General features: G+C 42.0%; 1 protein-coding gene across 1 annotated transcript in view; it reads left to right on the top strand.

Moving 5' to 3' along the window:
• Positions 1-22,233, top strand: part of CCDC6 (coiled-coil domain containing 6) — a 105,584-nt gene that overhangs the window by 42,181 nt on the left and 41,170 nt on the right. Inside the window, exon 2 of the mRNA XM_047701566.1 lies at positions 11,693-11,842. Coding sequence (XP_047557522.1) covers positions 11,693-11,842 — 150 coding nt within the window. The remainder of the gene's footprint in view (positions 1-11,692; positions 11,843-22,233) is intronic.

Here is a 22,233-nt window from a genome sequence, read left to right as displayed (position 1 = left end):
TGAACTTATAACCCACGATCAAGAGTCACACAGCCTACTTGACAAAGCCAGCCAGGTACCCCCTAGAAGCCTCCATTTTAAGAGCACATTTTCCCAGAGCAGTGGATAACTTCCCCCAGGCCTCTGAGCCGAGATGTATCCTGGAGATAGTAATAGCTTCAAGGTGAAGAAGGTGATGGGTTGAAGTTAATAAGTGATAGGAATCACAAACACAGAACCCTGATGTGCTTATTTCTGTCTTTGTATCTCTGGTCCATCCAGTTTATGACTGTTATTCTTACAGGTGTGTGTGCCTTGAGACTCATAAGCGCAGACTATGAGTTTTGGTCTGATTCTCTTTTTTTGGTCTGGTCTCTTTTTATATATTGCTTATACATCTGAGGAGATTACCCATCATGATCTTGTAGGACCAGTTCCTGTGTTTATAATTGGGAAAATGTGTTGTTATTCCACTGGGAGACTCTACATCCTCTAGTGCTATCAGGAAGCAAGGAAATGAGTTTTAGCAGCAGGAATTGATCATGGTATTATTCCCCCCCACCCCCAAAAAAGCTTCTGACCATACTTAATATGGTCATTAACAATGCAGGTCGTCCTCCTACTAATACCAACCTAAAGTACTAACCAAATTCTAGAGTTGCTCCTCTCTCATGCCGATCATTTATAGAAAAACCTTGAGAGATTTTAGGAAATCTGTGTCTTCAAAAGAAGAAACTTTGAAAAAGGGAAGTATCCTGATTGAGTAGTATTTTACTGCTTCTCTCACTAAGAGATGAAAACTTTTTCCTGCTCCCTTGATCTTAGATCATCCTAGCTCACCTGTACTTCCAGCTGAGTGCAGGAGTGTGAGTGAGCTCAGTGAAACCAGCCAAGGGAATGCCTGTAGAATGATGACAAATGATATATTGTTGTTCGTGAGCATTACATTTTGGGATGGTTTGTTACATAGAAGTAGATAACTGGTAGAACAAAGATACTCAGCCAGCGATCCTATTATACCCTCCTGTCCTCTCATAAGAAATCATCAGGGTTGGAGAAAACAGTCTTTCACATTTTAGTATAATTTCGGTCAGTCTGATTGCTTCTCAATTTCCCAATTGAAAGAGCTTCTAGATGCTCACAACTTTGTTTTTATAAGGAAAGGGAGGTAGCTGATTTGGGGCCATGATTCCTTTAGGGGAAGGATTGTTTGAGAATTACGGTATATCGGGGTAGGGCCTATGGAGCACTTTGAATGTACTACCAATCTGGTAAGTGTACCAATAAGAAATAGATAATTCTTTGAGGGAAAATGAGAAAATACCAAAGAAACTTGTATTTCAAAGAAATACAAACAAAGAAACAAAATTGTGCCTTGCATTGGTTCCATACTTAAAGAGGGGAAAAAAAGCCCTTCTCCTTTCTCCTACTTGTATAGGATGTTTTTGCTTTTATTATTTTAATTCTTTTAATTAAAAAAATTTTTTTAAATTTTTTAATTAACATATAATGTGTTAATAGCCCCAGGGGTACAGGTCTGTGAATCTCCTGGTTTACGCACTTCACAGCACTCACCATAGCACATACCCTCCCCAATGTCCGTATTTTTTATTATTTTTAAAGTAATCTCTGTACCCAATGTGGGGCTCGAGCTCACAACCCTGAGTTCAAGAGTCTTACACTCTTCAACTGAGCCAGCCTGGTGCCCCTAAATTTTTTTTTTTTTTTTTTTTTGTAACTTTTGATTGACTACAGACATTGTATGTCAAAGACTGAGATAATAATATTAATATTTATACCCGGAAATGAGCATGTCTCTTCTGTTGGGCCATCAATGTGAGATTGAGTCAGTCTGATCAGTAATTGAACTGGATTTGAGTTTTGCTGGTGGTTGTACTTCTGTCATTGTACCAAAAGCTTCAAATTGCTCCAGTACCTTATACATAGAGTGGGGCCTCTGGTACCCCATTTTCCTCATGTTCTTGCTCTGCTGCTCTGCTTTTAGAGGTTCTCGAATGCCTTGGCTACAGTAATCTCCATGCCTTTGCCCCTTCTTGAGCCTATACCACTGGGGTGGTTTCTCATTGCAAGGCTCCTTATAGAGGAAGGGGTGATTCTCTGTTCGTCTGGTCTAGTCTTTGGTTTGTGTGCCTGGGCCATGGAGACGCAGTGTTCCCAGCACCACTTTTCTGTAGATAGCCTCTGACTTGAATCTGGTGGGCGTCTTAGGGACAGAGTTTCCCCGCCTTTTTCTCAGAGGCAGTGGGTCCTTGCTTGAGAACTGGCAGGCGGGGGGGGGGGGGGGGGGGGGGGGGGGGGGGGACTCTCCACCCCCGCAACCCTTGGTCCACTCTTGGCCCAGGGCAGTGGGGAGTAAAGAGTTTGTTGTATCTCCCAGAGTGGCTTAAGCCCCCTCCCTACTTCATTTTAAATTGAGATCTAATTCACATACTATAACATTCACTCTTTAAAAATGTACAATTCAGGGGCACCTGGGTGGCTTAATGGGTTAAACCTCTGCCTTCAGCTCAGATCATGATCTCAGGGTCCTGGGATAGAGCCCCACTTCAGGCTCTCTGCTCAGCGGGGAGCCTGCTTCCCCCTCTCTCTGCCTGCCTCTCTGCCTACTTGTGATCTCTGTCTCTCTCTGTTAAATAAATAAAATATTTTTAAAAAATGTACAATTAAGTCGTTTTTAGTGAAGTTATGTAACCATCACCACTGTTTAATTACAGAGCATTTTTGTCACCCCAAAAAACAAGCCCATACTTTTTAGTGGCCATTTCTTACTTCACCCCACATTCAACCCTAGTCACCCACTAACGTACTTTCTGTCCCATTGGATTTGCCCAATTTGGACATTTAATGTAAATGGAATCATATGTTCTGTGGTCTTTTTTGTCTGGTCTCTTTTACCAAGAAGATATTTTTAAGCGTTATCCATGTTGTAAGGTCAGGACTTTTTTTTTTTTTTTTTATGGCTATACCATGTTTTATCTATCTTTTCATCAGTTGATGAGCATTTGGGCTCTTCACGTTTTTTGGCTATAATGATAATGCTTCTTGGAACATTTGTATACACATTCTTGCATGAAGAAGGGTTTTTGGTGTTCTTTGGCATATACGCAAGAATGGCTTGAGTCATACAGTGACTTGATGGTTAACTTGGAGAATCATCCAGACTGTATGCAGAGGGCTGGCAGCACTCTGCTTTCCCACCAGCAGTGGATGAAGGAATTACTGTAGGTTTATAGGAAGTCTCTCTCCAGTAGGGCAGGTTTCTTTCTCAAACTCTTCTTCGGGAGGTCTACCTCTTTTGGCCCTTGTGCTTTAACAAAGATTTTAGAATCAGCTCCTCAGGCTTCTCAGAAAACCCTGTTGATATTTTGATTAAATTGCATTGAATTCATGGGCGGTTTGGGGAAGAATCGGCACATCTGCAGTAGTAAATTTGTAGATCTATTCTTGCATTTTTCTTTATTAAGTGTATTTCAGTTCAGACTTACTTTCTTCATAGAGATCTTGGATATCTTTTGGCTGATCTCCTTAGGTGCCTTAAAATTTTCATGACTACATTAGATAATATCTTTTTGAAAAGTGTGTTCTGTTTATGGCTGGTATGTACAAAATGCCATGGTCTTGTCTGTCTTCTAATTATTTGAATTTTCAGGAGAGTTTTATAGGTTTTTTTTTTTTTTTTTTTTTAAAGATTTGTGTATTTGAGAGAGAGCCAGCATGGGAGCAGGGGGAGGGGCAGAGGCAGAAGGGGAGAAACAATCTTTAAGCAGACTCCCCGCTGAGCCCTGAACCCAATGCAGGGCTATATCCCAGGACACTGAGATCACGACCTGAGCTAAAATCAAGAATCAGATGCTTAACTGACTGAGCCATCCATGCCTCTGAGTTTTATAGTTTTTAAATAATGCTGCCAATAATGATAGTTTTGTTTTTTCTTTACCAGCCGTCATACTTTAAATTTTTTCTTATTTTTGTGCTTGATAGAACATCCCAAAAATGCGTTTTGTTGTAAAATCTGTTTAAGACAGATATTAATATAATCCTGTATCCCCGGGGTTAGGTTATTGTTTGTGTGATATATCTTTTTTTCATCTCTGTACTTAGAACTTTCATCTAATACCTTCTCAGTGTTGCTCTCCCCCTCCCATCTCACAATCTGTCTAGTTTAGTCTGTTTGTGTTTGTTATGATTACTGAGGTAGTTTCCTTCTTTCTACCATCTTTTTTTTTTCTTTTTGTACCTTTTAACTTAAAATATTTTTCTGCTGGTTTAGGAGTTCTCTATTTCTATTCATTTACTAGTTATCCTTGAAATTCTACTGTGCACATTTAAAATAAATATGTTAGATCTTTAGGAAATATGAGGACCTTAAAATGTGTTAATTCTCACCATCCCTTTTGACTGACACTATTACTATTCAGTATTTGGGTGCTGCTTCAGTATTTTTGTTTCTGAATGACCTAGCACAGCCCAAAATGCCAGAAGGAACGAGGAGAGTCTTGGTATCCTGCTGTCACCACCCACTCCGGCTGGGTAGTACCAAGGGGACTGGACAAATTAAGAGCACAGCCCCTGACTGGGTTTGCCAACACTGTTGCCAGATAAACTTGTTGCAGGAGAAGCCAATAAGTATCAAGAGGGATTTGGAAAAGAGAAGGGGAGAAATTTATCTTGGATGCAGTCAGGCTCAATAAGCCTTAACAACTGACTTCCCACAAGGTTGACCCCTGGTGGTTTTATGGAGAGGTTCCGAGGGGTCCTGCAAGAAAGCAGGTAGGGGACACATGGTCATGGGTGGGGTTGGTATATATGCAGCCCGTAATCATGGGCAAGAAAGGGGATTTGGTGGTGTGTGGTCTTCTAGGTACACACTTCTGGTCTTGACAGTTGGATTCTGGTCATGACAGAACATCTCCAGTGCCTCCAGAAAGTGTGCTAAGAATTAAGCCCAGTGGGTTATAGTTAGAGCATGAGCTAAGCCGACTTGTCTCTTTCTGGTTTTAACTATTGGGGTCTGTAGTTGAGCAAGAGGGCTCACTGACAGTTTCACCTCACAGACTAGATGTTGTCTTTGTTGAGATTATTCTTCATTTTTACTAGTTTGTTAGGTCCTCAGTTCTTTGTGCATTGTAGACAGTTCTGGGATAAGTCCATCCTGTAGAAGCTTTCTTAGTGTAGATCTACTGGTGATAAACTCAGTGTTGGTTTATATTAGAAATGTGAGTTTTGTTTGTTAAAAAACAGTTTGTCTTGATATCCCAGTACAGTTTGCCGATTGTTCTGTCTTAGCATTTTGAGAATATTCTGTTGTCTCCTTTCCCTGTTGATGCTGAGAAGTGATTGTCAGTCTGCTTTTTCTTTATGGATCATCTGTCTTTTCTTTAGACTGTTTTTAAGATTTTTATCTTAATGTGGTATAGTTGGATTAAAATGTGTCTAGGTACCAATTCTTGGTACTTTTCTCTATCTATAGATTCATGTCTTTCATTAGTTCAGGGGCGTTCTCAGATGGTATTTCTGAGATACACCATCTGAAACCATCATCTCTTCAAGTATTCTCTCCCTCTTAATCTTTAGTGAGATAATGTGTCAGATTTTTCATTTCCTCCTTGTATCTACTGATATCCTCCCCATTTCCCATTTTCTTTTTCTTTGTGCTACATTCCATATTAATTTTATGTCTTTCAGTGTTTGCTATTCAGCTCTGTCAAATTTGGTATTGAAATACAAAATGCAAGATGAATTTAAACATTTATCTCAAGAAATTCTCTTTTCTTTTTCAAACCTGCCTGATCTATTCTCTTGCTGCTCATTCACCATATTTTCTTTCTTTGTAATGTTTCAGATAAAACTATTTTATAGTTTCTGAGAACTTGAATATATGATCATGAGTTAGTGTGTATGTGCGGAACTATAATAGATTGTTTCTATTAATTTATTTATAGTGCATTGTGTCCTTGATGTGTGGTTTTTTCATTGGGAACTCAGCCGAGGGTCCTTCTACTTCAGATATAAACATTCCATTTTGATATTTCACTTAACCATTTGTTGTTGGACATCTTTTCATGATAGTAAGCGCAAACCATATATATATATATTTTTTTTTGATGGTTCCTCAATGTTTTTCTATGGATGTGCCATAATTATGTCCATTTCAACTTTTCATTGAATGAAGGGAACTCCATAAGACTTCATTGTTTTCTCATTAATCTTCTTGTACATGTTTCTTCCCAGGCTTTTTGGTAACTATCTTTTGAGTGCTTCCTTAGGCAAGATACTATGCTGAGCTCTTTCTTTGAAGTATATGAATTTATCTTCACACCAACCCAGAAGGGGGTGCCGTTCTTTTCACTTCACAGAGGAGAAAGCAGTGGTCCCAAGGGGTCACATGGCTTGTCTGGGGTCACTCAGCTGGAGGTGGACATCTTGTGAAGTAGGCAGTCTGACAACAGAGTGGTGAGGCCTGGTGTTCACTGAAGCTGATCTGAGAGGCACAGCAGGTTGATAAAACCTAGTAGCTATTGGAGTCCTTAACCTTGAGATTCTCTGAGTTCTTCTTGTCCTGTAAGTCACCCTTTCTTGCTCTTTCTCTCTTGCCCTGCAGTCCTGCAGATGGCCTGGGCATAGTATCTGGGGTAGAATAGCATAGTGGCAAGGCTGACAGTGATTCTGCTCTGATCCCTGTGTACTTAGTGACTTGCTGGCAATACCGGAATGCAATAAGTGCTTGAATTTACTGATTATTAACTGTTCTTACTATAAGCCTAGGTAGCATGCAGTATGTGGAGGAAAGACAAAACGACCTAGTGCTTCCACAGACCAAGTGGGAAATTCTGATGCTTACACATCTGATGTGTGAAATCATCTCTCTAGTTCTTCTAATCGAAGAAGTGAAGGTACTTAATGGACTTATCTTCTGTGTCGCCTGCCACCCACCCCTGTGGTACTGGTACTTCAGTGTTAAACAGACCCAGCAGGACCGCGGCAGGACATTGGTTTGTTGTGGATAAACCCAGCGGTACGGCTGATATTCAGACGAATCCTCTTGAGAGGCACCAGCCATCCGGCATGGGTTCTGTTGAACTCAGCATCTCCCTGGACTGTGCTGTGGTGAACCTAGTAAATGACACTGGAGACAGCACAGGGTTTCAGTCACTTGCCTGGCTTTGTGTTGGGTGGCTCCTGCGATTTTAACAATTTGGTTTCCGATGCTATTTCAAACTGAGATGTTAAGATCATTAAAATACGGATTGTAAGTGACTAGGCAACAGAAGAGTGAATTTAAATAATATATTCAAATAGATTCCTAAATTTAGATAATTAAAATAATAAATAGAGCCTGCCTGAATTCTTAAGCATTTGAGCTTCAAGGTAATCTTACCTTTATGATGTTTCTGTCATTAAGATAAGTCAGCAATCAATTTAAAAGTAATTTTTAAAAACAAATGCTAATGTGCTACCTTGGTAGTCACTCGTATCTTCTCTTGATTATACCCTCTACCTATGGCTGCTATCAAATATTGATTGCCTGCTTTGGAAAAGTGTTCTTTTTCTCATGCTTGACAGATCAGGAATTGCATCATCCTACATGAGTTTGGTTTTGGCACTCGGATTTTTCTCATCAGCAGTGAATGCTGCTGTTGAGAGTTTTTGAATTCTCCTTTCTCCACCTGCCCTTGATCTCCAAAATGCTGCGATAAAGAACAGAAACCCTAAACAATCACACTGGAAACTCCTATCAGATTTGTGCCCTGGTGGCCATCCTAGCTAGCAGTGGGTTGGAATGGGCTGTTTTCCTTCTTCACAGAAAATTGTGCTCAGAGTATGGTTGCCTAAATATGTGGTGACTCGGGAGAAAATAATTCTTCTAAGAATTTTGTTGGTGTTTATTTTTGCCAGAGTACTTCGTAAATTTCTCCTGTTCTCCTTACTCCCCTATTTCTTTACTATTTCCCTCTTTTTTAGTGTTGGATTTTTGATAGGCAGGGGAAAGAGTGAGTGACGGTGAGAGCTGTGTTCCTTGTGTTTACAGACCTTAGATGATTATTGCTAGGGGAATAAGTGAGTATGGTTACACCGGAGCCACTCAGTTTCTAAACACAACATCTAGAGCCATATTGAACATGCAGCTATAATCACAGATATTGAAAAAATTTTCCCCAGATTTTCCCAGTCTTCAACTCTACAGACATAGGCAGAACACAGAGTAAAGTTTTCCTCCTTCAGAGCATTCCTAATTTTATGTTCACATTTTCTTTTGGGAGTTTGTGGAGTTACAGGTGAACCATGATTCTTATATTTAGCTTTTGAAATACAGTTTTATTTTCGAATTTGGATGTCTTTAGGTATGCTGAAATTGTCAAGCATTTCGAATAAAAAGGGAAGCAGTAGCTTGTTTTATCTTGTTCCCCTGGTAATGGTGCCTGGGCCTTGCTTCTTTGCTCTTAGGCCACTGTCTCCCAGGTTCTTGTCTTTGGTGGTGGTGGTGGTGGAGGGGAGATAAATTAGAAGGTCAATTCGCTTACAGCTTAAATAAAAGGCTTGTTTTGGAGTTAGGGGAAAAAAGAGCCAGGCCCCAGACTGACATTGGGCAGACGCAGCCCATGGCATGGGAGACGGCTGCAGGGGAAGTGGTGGATGCTGGCTGCTTTGTGTGGCTCTCCACGCAGACTCTGGGCATCAAGTTCACCCCTGGTTGTCCGTCCACTCTGTCTGATCTTCTAAACAATTTTCTCTGAGGCTCTTTTGGATACAACACATTGCCTTTTGTCCTCGTTTATGTGTTCATTCCTACAGTGGTTGTGACCAGTTAGAAAGAGGGTGGACTCGGTTTTACATTTTTGGGGACTTGGAAACTTGTCCTCCCAGTGGTTTTCCTCTGGATGTCAGATGCCACGGGAGGCAGACTAACCACCAACCCGGGTTCGGATGAAAACGTGGCAAAATCTGAGCTTAAAGGAGGCCTTTGATGGAGTCTGTGAGGGCCTGTCCAGCCCCCGTGAAGTTAGAGAGGCTTCGACAAGCCTCCCCAGAGCAGTTCCGCATGTTATTCAGGGGTCCTGAGAGCGGCATTTTCCGTGAATGGGCTTTGCCTAGAATTAAGTGGCTATTCTGAAGTGGTGAATAATTTTGTTAGCTAAAGCCTCAGCCTCACGACCGGCGTTGTGTCACTTACTTGGGAAGGCACTTTACAGCAGATCTGGGGCTCTTCAACGCCTCCCCACACCCATCCTTTTAAAATTTTGCTGCTTTCTCTGGGAAGAACTGCAAAGGAAGCCAGGTGCTCCGTGAAATACAGACCCTGCTAATTATTCAGAGCGCTTTTTCTTAATCGAGATATAATTCACGTACGATAAAATCCACCCTTTTAAAGTGTATATACCTCATTGATTTTTAGTATATTCACAAGGTTGTGTAAACCGTTAGTACTGATTTCAGAACATTTTCATCGCCCCAGAAAGAATTTGTCCTGCGCTCATTAGCAGTCGCTTCCCAGCTTACACGCACGCCCCCGCCCCCCAGCCCCTGGCAAACACAAATCTGCTTTTCATCGCCGAGTTCTGTTTTATATTATACTGAAGTCTGTTGTCCCTGAAACTTAATGGTTAGATGAAGGGGGAGGGAGGGGAGCAAGCTCCACGGACAAACACTTAGGGCTTGTGCCTTTTTTCTAGCTTCTTACTTCCAGGCCCCAGTGCGAAGGGGAGGGGTGTCCCCGGAACCTGGGGAGAGTCTGGCCCTCTCCCTGCTGGTGATCAAATACACCAGGTGTCTAAAATACTGGGCGTGTGGCAACACGTAAGAGGTTGAGTCTGACCTGATGATGACAATAATGTATGGCCAACACCCTTTCGAAAAATTAAGGGCAGAATCGCAGTATCGTAGTTCTCTCTACCTTAATGTTCTGTAACTTTCAGACTTCTCAGGAATCAAACATGTAGGACGTTGTCAGTCAAAACCAGAGAAACAAGTAGCTTGGACAGATTGCGGGCTTGGATCTACGTGTCAAGTGTGCTTCCGTAAATACTTTGGGTTCCTGCCCGTTGCACTGGTATTGACACCTGGACGTATGTGAGTTTTAAAGAGGAGTGGGGAGTCGTTTCAAGGCAGGGAGGGGAAGCGCCAGTCCTCAGGAGATTTTCTGGGCGGTGGTGGAGAGCACGGCACTTGGAAGGGCTTATAGAATATCAGGTGTGAGGGAGCCCACTGGAACCTAGGGACCTCTCCCTGGGTGCTCTTGGATGGAAAGAAACATTTATTAGCTGAGACGTGCCCTTAAGGGCTCAGTTCTCCTGACCTATCCCAGGTGGTTTCTACTGGACCTTCACCCAAAGTTCCCATTCTTTGTGTAGCTCTGTTTTTCAGTTGAAGTACTCCAGGTGGCTCTCTTGTAGAATTCCGCGACAGGCAGTTCTGGGGACTGGGGTGCTTCCTTTCGGCCACAGGGATGGGGAGCACAGAGGACTGGCTCCCCGGAAACCGTGGCTGTTAGGGCACGGGCGCTGGGGAGGCGAGCGTATATGTACAGAGATCAGACTTGGAGGTGGTGGTTGGAGGTTTTACAGTAAAAGGTGGTAATTATTTAGTGCTGCTGCCCTTTTGTCTCCTGCCCCTGGCTTTTGTGTTATTGTAAGTGACAGGTGCTGGCAGCTTGGAATTGATGGAGCTCTTTCTGCCTCCACTTGGCTGATAAAACAGGAACGCATTATTTGGGATTAAGGCGTCAACAATGATGTGGCTTAAAAAGTGTTTTGAGTAGAGTTGAGTTCACTTGGAACAGGTTTTTCTGAAAAGATGAGTTTCCTTTAAGGATGGTTAAGTTTTTCTGTTTATTCTGGTAAAACATAGCATGGGCTGGGGGATGCTACAGAATAATATTTTCATCCCCGTTGAATTATCCAGACCCTCTTTTCTTCTGTTTTTAAAATTCTGTTTTTAAAATATGCCTGTCCTTGCCCTCACCTCCAAAAAATTCCCAGTGGGAAATTAATAAAGTAAAAAATAAAACCCCTTTCATCCACCCTTACTTTTCACTGGTTGGATTCCTGCTTCTTCAGTAAGACTTTCTAGCCACTTGGGTGTTTCCTTACAATTACCCTTCGTTGAGCGTGTCATCGATTTCATGTGGACCTGCATTGCTTTTAAAAGTGCATATCCAAAGCCTTTCAGTAACATCCTAAAGAGGTGACAGGATTTTACTTTCAAGCAAGTTGAACTTCTCTGCTTCAATAAAACTTGCTCCCTAGATATTTTAACTATAACCCTCTGAGATGTAGTGACCTGCAGGGAGTTAGCAGGAATGGCTGACGTCTACCCCACAACGGGACCTGTCTGCCATCTGCAGAGCTCTATGTAGTCTAGTGATTGACTTGGGATTGATTCTAAAAACTGTAATAGAACAGTCTTTATTAATGCCTTTGAAATACCACTTTAAGAAGAGAGGCTGTACATATATAGGAAGGTCCTTTGGGGGAATAGCCAGATTTGCTTTTGGGGTTGTGACTCAGCCCCTCTGGTTTATGCATCTTGGGGTGCATTGGTTCACAGTTAAAAACAAATCTCCTTAAAATGGGTGCCATCTCTGCAAATAAGAACTGTATTTTAATTAGTAAATTTCCCATTTCCTTAATGTATTTTTGTTGTTGTTGTTGCTCTCTTTTCATCTATCCTCCCCCCCCCCCTTTTTTTTAAACAGCAAGCCAGGGCTGAGCAAGAGGAAGAATTCATCAGTAACACTTTATTCAAGAAAATCCAGGCTTTGCAGAAGGAGAAAGAAACCCTTGCTGTAAATTATGAGAAGGAAGAAGAGTTCCTCACTAATGAGCTCTCTAGAAAATTGATGCAGGTAAATTTATCTTTTCTCCCTTTACATCTTTCCCTGCCTGTATTCCTCTCTAGGAAGAAATGACTTTGATGGAGCACTTGGCTTGAAACGTTTGCTGATGAGGTTGTAGCTAAAGTTCTTTGGAGATTAAAAATACCAGGTAAAGATGGCAGCGATGTAATACTCAAGACTCTGGCTCTGTGACCCATTTGCTTAGGTAAGGGACGATATTTTATATTTTGAGCACCTCTCAAAGTTGCTGATGAGCCTGAAGCCTTAGCACAGGAGTAATTGCTATATGTGGTGTTTTGGAAATATGAGGATTAACACTAATGTATAAGGAGGACTTCTTCCTCCTTATCATTGAATCTATAATGAATACATAAACATTTTTGCAACAGGAATGGGTCTTTTGCACCAGAATATGAGTATATAAAGTGAAATGTCAATTTAGGGGGAAAATATAAGATATCTGTGGTATGTTGTTAAAATTACATGCAATCAGGTGTGTTCAGATGGGTGAGTAGTATGTTCCTGAACAGATATCAGACAGCTATTATAACTTAACATTAATTACTAATAGTTTATAGAAGACACAACACAAAACATGTAGGAAGATTTGATTCCCTCCCCCCCCCTCCAATTCAGAGGCTCCTTTTTTTCCCCCTCAAAGCTTACTAGTAAATTACACAAAGTAAAATTTGTTTTAGGACAGTTTATTTTGTGGTTCACTTAATATGAACTTAAGAATAAGTGGAATATTAAGTTTTCATTATATACCACAGCTTGTCCAAGATCATGGGCAGGTGTAGAATTATGCCAGGAGGACAAGTAATTCCACTTTTTCAGGTGACTAAGAGAGGTAGATGCATTTCCTCGTATCTTCCATTCCATTCCATTCGTTGATATGGTTGAAGAATACATTTTAGGGAGGTTATAATAAAAGGATACTTGAGGCTTTTAAAATAATGTCCTAAATCCTTTTCTAAGCTTCCAATGTAGACATTCCTGTAAGAGAAGGCTGGAAGCTCTAGTGTTAGGACCATACAGTGGTCCAGACAACAGAATCTTTATTTCATTCTCATTTTTCTTCCTATTTGCTGAATAAAGATACTGTTACTCTCTTGCACAAAATTTGATTTAGCTGGTGGCTGTTGAAATGTGAAGAAGAGAGGTAGCCAGGAATTATTGTCCAGCAGAGATTTATGACAGAATTTCTGTGTGGAAACTCTGTGGACTCATGTGCCTTTTGATTTAAAGGAAGAGAAGGGGAGGAGGTTAGTCTGACCTTTGGCGCTCTCTCACGGGGGCAACATCAGACCACTTACTTCGCATGTTACTTCTAGAACTGTAGGGATGCAATTATGGTCTGTTCTTCTGAGTTTAGTGTATAACCACGTGCCCTAATTTTTAACCCTACAAGAAACATATTTTGTTTTCAACTTGAATGGTTGTTAGTATTTATAGTCTTGTATCAGATTATTTATAAGGCTGCCCAAAGTTAGCAAGGTCATCATGCTCTACTCCTCTTCTTTGTGAGTGGTTCTGTGATATGTAGTTTGTTATCATAAACTACCTTTTCCCCAAAGACATTGATGTCTCTTAAAATAAGACACTAAGTAAGAGTGAGAACAAAAGAGCCATGCACAGCAGGAAAGGGAATTAGTTATAATAATACATTTGGTGTAAGAAGGTTTGAACTTAAAGTTTAAGTTCTGAACATCCTATAAATAAAGCTATAACCTGCAGAAATATAGTGATTTTTTTTTTCATAATTCTTATATCTAAAAAAAAAGTTTTACTTGGTCAGGAGAAAAAATTTTTTCATATATTAAAAACTGAGGGGCATGATGGATCTTTTCTCAAGAGATTGAAGGAGGTACGACCTGAACAGGGCAATAAATTGTTTTTGCTGGGAGTAGTATAACATGTACCAATAGTTTCCATGTGGCCAAGTCTTAGTTGGCCTTTTGTCAAAATAAAGGATTTCCTATGAAGGTGTGATTCTGTTGTTGGGGGAGCTCTTGGTGAGACTGGCTTATTTGGGGTCTGACTTGTAGGATCTGGACAAATGAATGATCAGCATGTCTCTGAGACAGCCTCCCAAGAATCCCAGTGTGGTTCTTGGGCAATCTGTATTTATACACACACACACACACACACACGCATACATTGTAGCAAGATAAACACAACACAAAATTTACCATTTCAGCCATTTGTGCAGCCATCACCACTGTTCATCCCCAGAACTTCTTGAAAACCAGACTCCGTCCCCATTGAACAGTGACTCATCACTCCCCTCCTGGTTCTTGGGCTCTTGAAAGGAGATGGGTATCGGGGAGTTTGAGGTTGAGGTCTCTGGCACATTCTAGCGCTATGTCTGTTCTGTGGAGTGATAGGTCATCTCTCACTTTAGACATCAGGTGTCACAGTATACCATTTTGTGGTGAATATCCCTGAAGGCCTCCTCTGGTTTTGGCTGGTTGGATAGAGCTGGGACAGCTGGAAGGGAAGAAGGCCGCCCCCCTGTGGCGCCCATCCCACTGTGGTGCCCTCCCTCCCGCTAGGCTTGCCTCAGGGACTTTAGCCAGTCCTTTGTGGAAGGCTCACATTTTCTGCCACCCAGTGTAGAAGAATGGATCTCCATCTGGAGGCTTTTAGAGTAATTGGTACCAATAGACTTTTCTAATTGTATAATTACTTTAATATGGCTCTCTAGGGTGGTGCTTCTAGAGAGACCTTTTTTTGAAAAGCTTGCAAGAGACACCTCATGCAGGTGTCCCTGGTTGACAAATGAGGCCATGGACGTGTTCACCAGGAAAGTGTTTGCTTAGCATTTTTCACCCAAAGGCCACTGAGAGGCTGTTGGTGGAACAGTTTTGGTTTTGTCACCGCACTTTGACTGTTGTCTCTCAGAGTGGTTGGACAGAGCTTCGGTGTGCATTTCAAAGGAATTATTTGGGTCTGAGGACAAATTGAGATTATTGCTGGGGAGGAAGCACTTCCTTTCCCATTTGCCATGACGGAACTGGTATCTAATGCCTTTAAAAACGGAAATTTGTTTAAGCGTGGATGAGAGGAAATCCTTCTGTCCTAGAAGATCAAGTTTGGGAGATGGCTCAAATATTTTCAAATATGTTAAAATCACTGAAACAAACACACTAAAAGCATTCTTTTTCTCTTGTTTTTGTATATATCCACTGGGTAGCCAGAAAATTATACTTTCATTTTATGAAAACTTGTCTGAAAAATCTGTATCTTTTTGAGCCATGGGATTATCTGATGGAGAACTGTCCTAAAAAGAACCTTCTAGTACTTTTGTAAGCCCGGCACAAGCCTACATCAGAACTAAATTAAGCTCTGGAATGCCTCAAAGACAAGTTGTATTTAACCATAATTTATAATTAAAATTTATGAAAAATGTTTTGTAAGCAACCTCTTCATCAGTTTTTAATATATATCGTGTATGTTAGGAAATATGTCTAAAAGACTATTTTCCAAAATGTTAGTTTTAATTATACTGGGGTGCCGAGCTTATGGGTTATGTTAACTTTCTTATATCCCTCTCCTTCTCCTTTTGTAAAAGCAACATGCATTACTTTTGTAATTAGAAAATGTCTTATTTCCTAAAAAGGAAATTTAAAAATTCTTAGGCCTTTTTTGTCCTTACTTTTTGGAACCTTCTGTGTCACTGGCTGTGAGAGCGGAGTTCTGTCATAGTTGTGTCTGTTTGTCACCGAGCTCAGTGCACTGAAGCCCACTGCACACTTGGGTGCATTTGCAGGTGCTAGAAGATTCTGGAATGCTGCAATCATTAAGAACTAGTGTTCTCAGAATGCTCTAATGAATAGCTTAACTGTCTTGTCAGTCTTGATATGATTTATTCCACTGGTCCTCAGCCTTCAAACTTTTTTTTTTTTTTTTTTAAATAAATGCCTAATTCCCCTGTGAACTACCAATCACCAATGCCACCTGGAAGGCCTGACATCGCTGAGACTGGTCGTGGTTTTAGCAGTCGTGGATTTTTTTTCACTTGGCTTTTATGTAAGCCTGATGCATCAAGTTTACTTCCTGCTCCCTGGGAAGACCTGTTCTCGTCTGTAGTCTTCTCTCAGCCAGCACTGCTGCTGAGAGTCAATGCTTTCTCTGTTTTTAAAACCTTGGAACAGGACTGAGATAAGAAGGGTACTGTATCTCTGAATCTTTTCCGTCTAATCCAACTTTTAAATTTTAGACCTTAAAATAACAAATAGATTAATAGTTCTGGACTTGTGATTCACATTTGAAATTGGATCTGGTCCTCGGAAAATAACGTCACTATAGCTCTAACAGAAATTATTGTGCCCTTATGGGAAGGCATATTCTGAATGTTGATGATTCAGAGTACTTGAGAGTAAAAGTCTTCTGGAGGTCTTGTTCAGTGGCACGGCTTTCTTGTTACTGACTTGGTCCCTGAGGTCAGAATGCCTCCCGGAATGCACATAGTTGATGTTTCCTCGCATCCGTGGAAAGGTGACGGACAGAGAGCGGGGGAGGGAGGGCAGATGCCGTTGCGGAAACTGGCGCTACCAGAGGACATCCCGCCGTGCAGTGCTGCAGGATGGCGTGTGGCAGTGTTACTCTTCCACCTCTGTTTGCACAGACAGGAAACCTAGAGGTGAAATTGGAGTGAATCCCTGAATCTGCCTGTTCATGTAGACAGAGGCGTACCAACTTCATTCGCCCTTTTCTTCTCCTCCCCTCAGTTCTGGAGAAGTAGTTTCTCCTTCCAGCCCCATGCATGGCTTTCTGGAGTGGATGCTTCTGCAACCCCAGAAGGGCTGTGTGTCTGCCGGGCCCTCAGGCCTGTACAGGGGTGAGCACAGAGTGTCAGTGTATGCACCAGCGTCTGGGGCTGCCTTTGACCTGGAGTTTGCCAGGGCACTAGGAGGGCGGTGCTGGTAGCAAAACCACCTGTTGGGGTAACAAATATGGATGAAACTCTCTAGTTAATTTTAAAGATACCTAACCTAGGATGCCATTGCCTCCATTCAAAGGAAAACTGTTCCTGCCCTCCCCATGGCAGAAGAGAAGAGACCTTGAAATACATTCTCCATTAAGGTGGCCCGGGCATTTGGGCCCTCTGGGCTTTTTTCAGGGTTGTTAATGCTGGTCTGAAAAATTTGCTATTACCTATAGCTTACAGAACAGTTGGATCAGAGGAGAGAGAGAGAGAGAGAGAGAGAGAGAGAGAGTGAGTGTGTGTGTGTGTGTGTGTGTGTGTGTGTGTGTGTGTGTGTTTTGTTTTTATTACAAAGTATCTGAACCTCAGCTTTGTCTGTTCTTTGTTTCTTTTCATGGAGCAAGGGGCTTATACATTGTGTTCCCGATACATCCGCAAAAGGGCTCCTGGGATGTTTTCAATGCATTTTAAATGATGCAGCCTCCAGAGGCCGAATTACGAGCCAGAATTTTCCTGTTTAGTAGCCTGCCAAAAATCTCAGTCCAACACAATTTGCATTGTGATTAGAAAACACAATAAACTTGATGCAGTTGTTCAGTCTTAAGAAATCATGGAGTTTCTTTCCAAGCGCGCATATGTGTGTTGACATCAGGGCTAGCTTGGATGTACCAGTACAGACTCCCAGGAATGTGGGGGCAAGAGGAAAGGCTTTCAAGCCTCCCATGCTGACTTCCTGAAAAAAGTCAGGGAAAACACAGGCGGAGGGGAAAGAAAAGTAGAAGGAAAATGACATTAAAAATAACTGGATGAAGCTGGAGTAGAGCTTGCTGTTCACCAGGGTAGGAGTCGGCATTGTTATTTCTAGTTGAAAAGATGAATGTTAGTAAAGGACTGGTGGCTCCAGTGGAGATAGCCGTTAGCCATCGCTGGAAACACTTTAAATGATTTTAAGACTTTGCACTTAGAAATGTTCGGCATTTCTTGGGTATGTTCTCTTTTCATTTCAAAACCATTTATAGTCCTCCCAGTCCGTGATTAACTTAAAATTCAGAGCTACATCCTGCTGCTAACTACCTTTATTTGCCTTTTTTCATCCTTATTCATAAAGGTGTGGCCTTTTAATTCACAGTAATGTTTCAGGTTTTAGTAAGTTCTTTCTTTGGGCTGAACACTCGCTAGTCCTCAGATGAAGAAAGTGCTGGTTTTGACAGAATGGGTTTTCAGTGCAGGCGGCCGACTGTAGGGCGGAAAGGATTTCTTTATTTGTGGAGCATCTTTTAAAAATTTTCCTCCTAACCAGATTTCTCAAAAGACATTAATTTCTCTAACGGCTTTCAGAACCGTCATGTTCTGGGCGATGCAAGAAGCTCAGACACGGCCTGTTAGGCATTCTGGGTGGATGGGAAGCCTGAACTCTCCTGGAGCCTCTGCTCTGAAGCGAGGACTTGTCCTTGGGGTTGAGGATGCTGACAAGAAAATAACATCTAAAAAACGATTTTCTGGAGAGATCTAGCCACTCCCTTGCCAAAGTTACATGTGCCTCCCCCCTTAGGAAATGACAGATGAGGTAACCCAGACAGACCTCACTGAGGATAGACAAAAGCTTACTGAGGTTACAGAAGTTGGAGCTTGGGGCTGGCCAGAGATGGGGGCCTTGATAACTGAAGCCCAGTTGAAGCTGGAATCCTGAAGCGCTCCATCTCAGGATAAGAACTAACCAGTTCTGCAGCACTTGGTCACGAAAAGATTGTGAAGCTTTTGTTGTGGATTATAATAGACCCAGGCTTCTTGTTCCTGGCAGAAGAAGATGGAATTTTTTGGAGGAAGATACCATCATCCTAGGCTACAGGTTTTTGCTTAAAATATAAGTTCAATACCTTGCCCAGCACACAAGGAGAACCAGGCACATGGGGGTGGGAGACTTCATGGATGTAAACCAGTGGAAACAAAAGAACAGAAGTGGACTTCACAGATACTGTAGCTATTAGACTTATCAGACATAGACTCCAAAGCAACCATGCTTACTATGTTCAAAGAAATTAAAAAAAAGAAAAAAGAAAAAAACCAAGCTTGAAATCTTTGTTAGGAAACAGGAATCACATCACAACTTTTCTTGCAGACATTCAAAAGGAGAGTGAATAACTCAAGAATAATTTTATGTGGCAGTACATTTGGAATTTTACATGAAATGGACAAATTCTTAGAAAAACAGCTTTCTACAACTGGATGAGGAAGAACTAGAACACGTGAGCTTTCTAGTCATTGGAGAAATTCAGTCTGAGAAACAGCCCTTCCTAGTGAAGTGTAGGCCCAAACGATTTCACTGAGGGTGGTACCAGTGGTACCATCAAGGATGAAATGCAGGTGATCCTTGAACAGCACAGGGGTTAGGGGTCCAACTCCTCCTCCTTATCACTCAATCAGAATCTGTATATCACTTCTAGCTCCCCTAAAACTTAACCATGAATTGACTGGAGGCCTTAATAGATCACATAAACAGTCAACACATTTGTATTATATACCATATTTTTACAGTAAAGTAAGCTAGAGAAAAGAAGATGCTTACTAAGCTCAGGAATTCATTTAAGATGTCTAGACATCCACATGGAGATTACAGATCAGCAGCAGGACAGATTCCCCCAACAGAGACATTTTGCTTAGAGAAGAACAAAGACATACCATTGGCAATCATGTAAAGTGAATGCAAAGACAAGCCACAGGGTGGGAATAGATATTTGCTACCTTATATAACCAACAAAAAACTACAGATTAGTAAGAAAAATGGACAGAGACTTGAACAGACTATTCATATAGGCAGATAGCCAAATGATCAGTGAAGGAACAAGTACACATTAGTAATCAAGAAAGACAGAATAAACCACACGATCTTACTAGAGAAGCCCTCTGAATGCTGTCAGGACGTTGACGTGGTTGCAACTGCTTTCAGAGCGATTTGGCATTACCTAATGATACTGGAAATATTCACTGTGTGTGACTCAGCACTTTCACTCCTGGATATATTTCCCAGTGTGTGCACATGTGTACCAGATGTATAGAAGAATGTTCTTTGTGGCATTGTTCACCAGAGTAAAAAAACAGAAATGACCCAAATACCCATTATCCATGAGTGGATAAATTGTGTGGATAATATCATTGGGATATTATAAGGCAATAAAAATACCGTTAGAATCAGTAACGTGGGTGAATGAAATCACAAGTTTATTTAGCAGAAGAAGCTAGACAAAAAGAATGCAAAACTAATGTTTAGAAATACATAGGCAATAAAGTTTTTTTTGTTTTTGTTTTTGTTTTTTTTTTTTTAAAGAAATGCAAGGAATTCTTACCCTGAGTGAGAATCAGGAGAGTGATGACCTCTCAGGGATGGGGGGCTCTGGTCTGGAAGGGACATAGCAGGCTTCGGGGGAGCCGGCAATGTTTCATTTCTTGAGTTTGGTGCTGGTCACCTGAGAGTACTATGTATGTAGTAATGGCACCCTTGATGCTTGCCTAGTGGTTTCATTCATCCTGATGCTTCTTCTAGGGGAAACAGTCTAAAGGAAGTGAGACTTTTATCATCTCTCCAGTCAGTATTTGCCCAGACAAGGCATTTTCTGCATGATCTGGAATGGAATTCGTATGTGCTGGCCATTGCTGTTTGCGGAGCTTGCAGTCCTATCAGGGTGATCAAGGATATATGCCGGAGCTTGAGGGCGGCTGTATATGTCCGGGGAAGAGACAAAGGTTGCAAAGGCAGAGACCTTGCTTTTAACCCTAGATTGACTCCCTTATCCCAGCTGTATGACTTTGGGCGGGTACTTGACCTCTCCTCACTGTGGTTTTATCCTTCATAAAATGCAGATAATAGTATCCACCATTGTGGACATAAAATGCTTGGGACAGAATACCTGGAGCCTTGACGCGTTGGCTGCTTTTGGAAGGAACTCATAGGATAGGAAACACACCATGAACTAGACATTATAATGTCACACACAAGAACAGTGTGCTCCTCGCAGCTTGAAGAAGGAAGGAAGGCATGTGGGAAGGCTCTGTGGAAGGTGTTTTCTGAGCCGGCCCACTCTTGCGGTAGGTTGGAGGGAGGGATTTAGGCACTGTACCAGAGGGCACAGTGTGATCGGAGTTGTGGGGGCACGGGGGCACAGCTCGTGGTACCATGGTCCCACGTGACTCGCAGAGCTTGTAGTCTGTAAGCCTGGACCGGAGTGGTCTCCAGAAGTGTTTGCCCAGTATGATGGGTTTCGTTTTTTTTTTTTAATTTTATGTTTTAGGAAGAGTCTTGAACTTTGCCTTTAACCGCAGTTAAAACCACTCTCTGTGCTGAGGCTCATCCCTCTTTGCTAGATGTCTGGACCCTGGAGGCATTTAGGTTTGCAAACCTTAGGATGTCATTTGAGAGTGTGAAATAGCATCAGGAAAGCCAGGGAAACTTACAGAGGGATTGGATCGTGGAAGGACTTGAATGTCAGGCTTTGGCATGTTACACCTTTGCAGTTCGTAGGGAGCCAGTGAAGGGTTTTGAGTGAAGTATTGAAGTATTAGGCTTTGTGTGCCAGGATGACCTACTCTGGATCTGGGGAGATCCATTAGGAGGCTTTGGCTGTGGCCCAGAGAAGAAGAATCAAAGAGTTGGACGAGATTGGGGCCGTGAGCACAGGAAGAAGAGGGTGGTTTGACAGCTGTTATGGAGGCTGACTTACTGCCAATTGGTAACTGATGAGATGTGAGGTGTTGATTGAGAATAATGGTACCAGTAACAGAAGGGGTTTGGAGGTGGGAATAAGTGTGGGCCCCAGAGGCATTTAGTGGTGATATAATGGATTTGAAGTGGGAGGCTGTCTTTCTGCTCAGGCTGCTCAGTGGAGCAGTTGAAAAGTTGGTTCATAAAAAACTCAGTGTTGTGAGAGATCTTTTTGAACTTTTTTGCAAAGCTTCTATGAATAACATTGATAATTGTTTTTAACAACCCAATGACTTAATCTAGTTATTGTCCTCTGGGGGTCTCTACTTGGGGCAGGTAGCTCTAGTCCCTTGGTGGTTGTCAGTAAACCAAGGCTGTCAGCTGCAGGGCGGGGTGGTAAGTACCCAGAGAGAAATACTAGCGTGGACTAACGAGAACCGAGGTGAGAGCAGCTTGAGCTTATTCAGAAGTTGCATGAAAACCTGGGTGCTGGGGCCAGTGGCTGGAAGGCTTGCCTCACTTGGCATTGGCTGAACTGACAGCAATCCCAGACTTGCACACACACATTTCGCCCAGACTGGAATTTGGCAGACCTGCCGCATGCTGGGTGGGAGGCCTGGCTCGGGAGCCTACAGGTGCACCTGTGGAGGTTCTCGCAGCTGAACGGTTTTCAGCGTCTCTACGTGCTAGAGAGTGAACTCTTCAGTGAAGAGGTCTTGAATCTATTATGTAAGAGGCCTGGTTCACAGACGTGGCTCCAGGAAGCCGTTGTAA

Source organism: Lutra lutra, chromosome 14 (assembly GCF_902655055.1).
Source record: "Lutra lutra chromosome 14, mLutLut1.2, whole genome shotgun sequence".
Classification (NCBI taxonomy): domain Eukaryota; kingdom Metazoa; phylum Chordata; class Mammalia; order Carnivora; family Mustelidae; genus Lutra; species Lutra lutra.
Note: the sequence above shows the minus strand (reverse complement) of the source record. Positions and strands in the feature narration are given on the sequence as shown.